The sequence below is a fragment of the Fibroporia radiculosa genome, assembly GCF_000313525.1.
Source record: "Fibroporia radiculosa TFFH 294 genomic supercontigs, scaffold205, whole genome shotgun sequence".
Taxonomy (NCBI): Eukaryota; Fungi; Basidiomycota; class Agaricomycetes; order Polyporales; family Fibroporiaceae; genus Fibroporia; species Fibroporia radiculosa.
This window is the reverse complement of record NW_012133180.1, coordinates 44,844-51,500: the sequence shown is the minus strand read 5'-3', so window position 1 is coordinate 51,500 and position 6,657 is coordinate 44,844. Positions and strand designations below refer to the sequence as shown.

The following is a 6,657-nucleotide window of genomic DNA, read 5'->3' as shown; positions in this document are numbered from 1 at the left end:
TGCCCTGACCACGCCGAACAATCCCGCTATCCTTCCTACTCCCGCCCGACATCTCCATCAGTTTCCAATTCCCATCCACTGCACTATTCCTGCTAGTCTCGGAGGCCCGACCGTTGCGAGTCTTGGTGTCGCGGCTCGAGCGCGTCGACTTAAAGGTTTACCCGTCGGCTCTGTATCGTATGTCTCAATCTCCGGATGATGAGGTTTCATCTTCAAAGTCAAGCCCCCAGAATAAAGCCGCCACCGAAAGATCCCGATTGGATTGTCGTAAGATTGCAAAACTTCGAAGATGTCGAAGGGCGGGCTTTGCTCGAAGGCGTGTTCGTGTCGAGGTATCGCAGTCGTCCCCGAAGGCGGAAGCTTCGAGTGCTTTGAATGGTGAGTACGACTCGAGGCACACCCATGCGCTACGTGGGCCTATCAATGCTCTCAAACTGCTATCAGATATAGTGGCTCAGTTTACAAGTCTAGTATCAGTAGGACTATAGTGTGTATAAGTCCTAGTACCAGTTAACAGTTGAACTCCTGATCCTCAGTCATTAGGTCCCTTAACACAAAATGCTGGAGAGTGACCTTCAAGAAGCATAGCTATGTTGTGGGCCAAATCTGGGAATTGCATCCCCTCCAACTCAACGATGCTGACATGTTGCACAGCAATAACATTGTTGAAGTTTCCTCATCTTGATCAGCACACGTCTACACCACCTCTGCTGGCATGCTCAGAGCTTGGACAAATACTCAAACATGCTTCCTATGATTTCCAAATCACTCTCATCCATGCACATTGAGATGGAGGATCCTATCTCTGCTAAATGTGAGTCGCCGAGGCCATTTGTGGATGCAGTGTGAGGCCGGCTGATATCTTCTACTCCATTCCCCAGACTTTCCAACTGATCTCACGCCAGCTGTCAGCCTACGTGTTCTGTCGCTCACCGTCGGGTTTGCAACCTTGGTAGAAGCAACAAAGATATTGTCTCGCACGTCTCTCCTGGAGCTCATCGAGGTCAGGATCACGTTAGCGCTTTCACCAACCGAGGATGAGCTTGATCGCATGGACAAGGACTGCTATCCACCGATTGACCAGGCTCTGTCCAGTCGTCAATATCCCGCCCTACAAAAGATTGCTTTTGATCTCATCTATTACGTTCGGCGCAGCGAAGTAATGGATGTCATATCCGAGGGCTCCTGGAGGAGTCAACTTTCTTCAAGGTTTCCCGCATTGCATGCTAGAGAGCAGCTTGTGTGAGTCAATTACCATGTACACCCCGCATTGGCGCGGACTTCCGCCACTACTCACTCATGTCCCCAGGTCATCTGTCTCTGTAAACGTGGTTGATGAGTGGGAATAATGCTCGCAATTTCGTTCCGGCTTTGATTTCACAATCACCGCGGGAACTTGCTTCTCTTTTCTCCGGTAGTGGTGTCATTTCGTACTTGTTCACTGTAGCACTGTCAGTGCTACCTCCTGCATGCTCTCGCGTATGCATCTCTCACCTATCTCGCCCATAACAACCGCTCATATTCCTAAACCATCCCCAGCTGGCAGCATCTGTGCTCCACTCGACGCGCGTACAAAACCAGCTCAGAGTGGGAAGGCTACATGATCCAGACCGCACGTCTTGTGCACAGTGAAGACAGAAGATCTGCCACTAAGCAGCTGGCACGCGCCCTTGCACGAGGAGTCCTGAGATGCATCAGACAGATTCCGGTGAATGGCTCGTTGAAGGCATACCCTGAATTCTAGATGATCTACAGGACAGCTCTGTTCTACATCATCTAAGAGGAAGTAACATCGAAGCTCTCATGCGGGATCGCCTGAAGCCGTACAGACCGTCATTCCTCGCCGATTACACTCTGTGGACTCTATTTCCAAGATTTGGGATGTGTCTGCCACAGTAACGACACCGTCCACGAGAGCACGCCGTGTTAAAGCCTACGCATAATGTATGACATACACTCACAGAAGGCGTAATGCGAGAGCCGGGGAAGGTGCGGGGTGTGTCGGGGGTGGCATGCCCGATGCCAATTTTGCACCTTGGAGAAGCTGGATGCGGCGGGCCGAGACATGGACGAAAAGGAGGTGTATCGCCTGATTAGAACATTAGGCAAGGACGCTGAGCGATGCCGTGCCGTCAAGACGGTCTCACTCATGTTGGACGACAGGTCGGTCCGGCTTGCTTGGGTCGTTTGCTGTGCGCATGGCACAGAGACCGCTCCGGGTCCAACTTCTCCAGCTCCATGTTGTCGACTGGCGAGCTGCGCAGCTGCGCCTGCAGGTCTTTTCTCCTCCTCGTGTTCAGATCGATCACAGAGCTCGAGCTTTCTGGGGCAATTTCATGATCATTCTCGAAGACTTGCTGCTTTATACGTCGTCGCGGCATCACTTCATACTCATCCATGTAGCACTGCGAGTCCAAAGGCACACTTACGCATGGATTTCCCTTACCTGTCATGCTTCCCGTCTCTGTAGTCGAAGCCAGCACCGACGTGCATCAACGCTCGGCCGCGTTCCTCCACGATGCTCGATCGAAGAGTGCATCGACAGCACGAGGTTGAACGCTATCGAGACACAAATGAGTAAGTATCTAAATAGCAGTCACCATGAGTCGCAAGCTTTGTGATCACTCGAAGCACATGCCTAAATAAATCTTCTCTCATCGCACAATGTGAATACCTCCTGTCTGTCACCGTTGTCTATTGCTGAGAGAAGCCCCGAGGGCCACCCAGACGGTAACAGCCTTACGTTGCTCACATACGGCGCCGACACCACCGACACTCGCGTGATCCGCAGAACGTGGAGCTTGAAGCTAGATGACCAAGTGGAGGCATCGTCAGGACTCGGAACATGCGCGTCCGCGACAGGCTTGCCGGCGTCTATACAACAGACATCTCGGTCCAGCTGTATTTGATTCAGGGCAGGTCGATACGTGTAGGCTGGGGAGCGCGTATCGCCGGTAGATTTGTTCCTAGTACGAACTTAAGCAAACACCACAAGCACTCAAAATGATACCATCAGGATTCTACGAGAACGGTATCGTCAAGCTCAAGCCAGCATTCAAGAATGTTCTTTCGGATGAGGATGGTGCGCGGTGTGATCCGTGAGGTCAAGTGGGTGAGCAGGTACCATCTGCCACTTTGTGAGTAATTATACAAGTGTGCTGTCTTGTGCTCATGTGGACCCCGTCAAAGACAGTGACAGAGGCATACATTCTGGAGCGCAGTACCGCTTTGTGCGGGTCTAGCCTCCTCGTGGTGAAGCAAACCTGTATGAGGTCCAGGATGAAGTAAATACTTCAATGCGGTCGCTCATGTTGGCAGGAACTACGGTGTAAGTTGTCACGGTCTGAGGATCAGAGGATTGACTAGCGTTTCTCGTCATCCCGTGTTCAGTACTCAGTCCTCTTCCATAATTGGCAGCTCTTTAGGCTCAACTCCGGGTCAGCAGCCGGCACGTACAGCTGTCCAGGTCCAAGTGGGGTCTGTCGAGAACGGATGCCGATGCACCTCGCTGGTCTTGCACCTCCTGGCTGGCGTCCCCGGACAATTTGCACCATGCAGGTTTGGTGGCTTGCTACACATCACGTCGCGCTGTCTGTTAGATAGGTGCAGGTTAATTCTGCGCTTGTTTGTTGCGCTGTTTTTGGCTGATGATTGGCTTCTTATACGCTGGAGGTTTGAGCCCGATCGAGGTTCATGTCTGGCTTGCATTTCTATCAGAATTTGAGCTGTGCATAAGCATAGCACCTCGGAATCCTCCCCCTCCTTTGTAAAATCCTGTGCCAGACCTATCCCATCAAGTATTATTCCATTTCTGACATGGTTTTGGTTTACATGTCCCCATTTCAACAGGGTAACCATCTATTGAATCCTGGAGGCATTCTAGAAAGGAATACAGTGTGCCACGCGATGCTTCCATCCTATAACCTGCATCATCTCGAGATGATGCGATGGTTGCGCATAAATCAATATTCTGTCCTTCCAGCATCTATCCTTTCCTACCGCTGGCATAGAAGTTGTCCAAGAAGTCTTGCAGTAGCGCCGGATATCGTGCACGGGACTAGTATGGTGAATATACTTCTCCCCCATCAGAATTTATTTCATTGGTCTGGGCAGTGTAGCAAGCGTCTTGCATTTAGCCAGAACAACAGTAAATGACCACTCGTTGTCCAAACAAAAGAGACACAGAGCAGTCCACGTCCCGGGTTTGATTGCTCCATCTGGTCCTGCTTCCTCAGCACATGGGTCACCTTGATGCGATGGCAGTCCCCACATGTATCTTTGGAACTTCTCTTCGGTATATCATAAGATTCCTTTGAGGTTCAGATGATTGCAATCACTGACCGTAGCCCAATCGCACCATGATGCTTGATGAATGGTGTGTTCTCTTCTGTGGTGCTCGTCATTCTAGAAATTTTCACAGATTGAACATAAATCAACTTTCTTTCAAATGGGTTTGAATGCTTGATGGGTCGAGTCACAGTAATGTTACGTGCTGGAGCCTGTCCCATAAATGCCTGTCACTAAATTAAACTGTTTAACACCACAATCTCGAGTGGAAACGATGATTATCAATGGCAGGCGAGCCAGTATCCCCCTCTTGCTCTTATTGATATCCGGTCTCAACCTCACTTATATTCTCTCGACTCTCCTCCCGATTATCCGCTCAAAATATGCTGTGAGATCTAACGTATATGGTAAGAGGAAGGAGCGCATATCGTATTGTGCTCAGCTGAGATGATGGTTTTCAGACTATCGCGGGCACAACTTCCCGCTAAGACTTCCTCTTCCCAATTGGCAAGTCGACACGCACTCCGCACTACTCACAGTCGAGGAGTCCCCACATTATCCATTGCAAGGAGATGAGTCAAGCGAACAGTGGATGTCCCTCAGCACGACAGATATGGGCTACGTCAGATTGGGCCCTGAACAGCGCATCTTTGTCGTCTCCATGTTCCATGAATTGCATTGCTTGCATATAATAAAACTGGCCTACGACGACCCATCAATGAATCTTGGCCACATCAAGCATTGTTTGGACTATCTGTACTTCATGTCTCTATGCTCGTCTGACACCACACTCGAGCCCGGTGACTTCATGGACCGAGATTTCTCGATTGAAAGGACGGGTGTGACCCACGTCTGCAGAGATTGGAGTTCAGTTTATTCGGCTATGGACTATAATTATAATGAATGGAAGAACTCAACGACTTAGGTGACTGAGCTTACAAGATTTGGATGCGGTTTGAACTGATCATCCTCTTCTCCACTTAGATGCGTAGACCTGGAGAAATATAGCAAAGTGGAGAACGGGAGGACGCTCGAGAAAGAATTTGCTGTATGGAGTAAGATTTACATATGATGTATTATGTTATGACCAACAACCTAGACAAGGTGGACGTGAAACCATCTAGCATTGACGGGTGTCATGCTTGAGAACTAAATGCCACCTGTATCATCTCCGGTCCCACCACTCCATTACAGTTCTCGTCGACCGACGTCGGGAGTAGAAGACTTGAACTTTAGTGCCTGATCTCTTAGAGTCGTCGTCGAGCTCTGGTGCATGCACACTGACACATCCGGGCCTTCCACATTTCCAGTTGTGGCACCGAAGCGAACAGAGGATATAGTCCCTTTCAGGTACGTCTGTTTGGACCATGCACGTCCCCGAGCGACATGAATCAATATGAGCTCAGGAGCTATACACTACAAGACGATACTCAGCTCGAGATCAACCATTTGAGGAACATGAACAGCACTCACGGAGAATTGCACCATAGGCATGAGAAAGAGCGCTTCCATGGGGCTGTTGAGACCGTACAGTATGACGTAGAGAACGGACAAGAGCGTGTATGGAAGTGCGGATTCCACCAGCATGGATACAGCAGTAAGGTAGACCCGTCCATGCTCATGGCCGAGCGTCGCCATTATCTCATAACGCATCCATAGCAGGCGGAACACCAACATAGAAGTCAGTAGGACATTGAGGCCCACAGAGACGGTCCAGTATGGTAAATTAAACTTCCTCACGGAAGCTTTCCATATGCTCTCCTCAGGTTGTGCGATAATGACCACACCAATTATGGAAAACGCTGCCAAGTATTCTCAATGGAAAATTGTTATGAACGAAAGGACTGGCGTACCTGTGGAGGCGGAATACATCAGGCAGGGTAAAACCATCACCCAGCGCTTGTTGTACCATACCATGAAACAGCGAACAAGCTGGAAACAAGAGTTAGATAGCCGGCTTACGAAGAATGCACAGACATACGAGGACACCATCTGTAATAAATGTAGCTATGATGGCAGCTGAATCGCCCACGATGGACAAGATCCGGGTTGGTCTCGTCTCAGAGAACCGGAGGGCACCCATCTGGATGTTATCATATACACAGAGCAGGTCGATATCACGGAAGTTTGTAGCCGTGTTGATCGTGGCCATACTGAAGAGGACAGTGGCCAGTAACAGGGATAGCCAAGTAACACTGGTGCGACGTGGCGAATGCAAAATGAAATATACGCATGTACAAAATACGCAGCAGTGAATACCTGGATTGTATAGAAATTGTAAATGACAGAGGATACTGTGTCAAATTTAGTAACATACCGTAGAAGATGGCCCCGAGGTGAACCCCATCCAGGGAAAGCTGATCTGTGCGG

General features: G+C 49.7%; 2 protein-coding genes across 2 annotated transcripts; one reads left to right on the top strand and one right to left on the bottom strand.

The window, feature by feature from the left end:
• Window positions 1-744: 744 nt before the first annotated feature.
• FIBRA_00428 (uncharacterized protein) lies at window positions 745-1,349 on the top strand (the record flags this gene model as incomplete). Its single annotated transcript, XM_012322324.1, has 3 exons — window positions 745-814; window positions 882-1,242; window positions 1,310-1,349. The coding sequence occupies 3 exons, from the start codon at window positions 745-747 to the stop codon at window positions 1,347-1,349; spliced, it is 471 nt and encodes a 156-aa protein (XP_012177714.1).
• Window positions 1,350-5,475: 4,126 nt separating this feature from the next.
• Window positions 5,476-6,439, bottom strand: FIBRA_00427 (uncharacterized protein; the record flags this gene model as incomplete). The annotated part of the gene is made up of 4 exons (XM_012322323.1): window positions 5,476-5,703; window positions 5,761-6,089; window positions 6,141-6,219; window positions 6,269-6,439. 4 exons carry the CDS (start codon window positions 6,437-6,439, stop codon window positions 5,476-5,478), a joined length of 807 nt encoding a protein of 268 aa, XP_012177713.1.
• Between the last annotated feature and the right edge of the window lie 218 nt (window positions 6,440-6,657).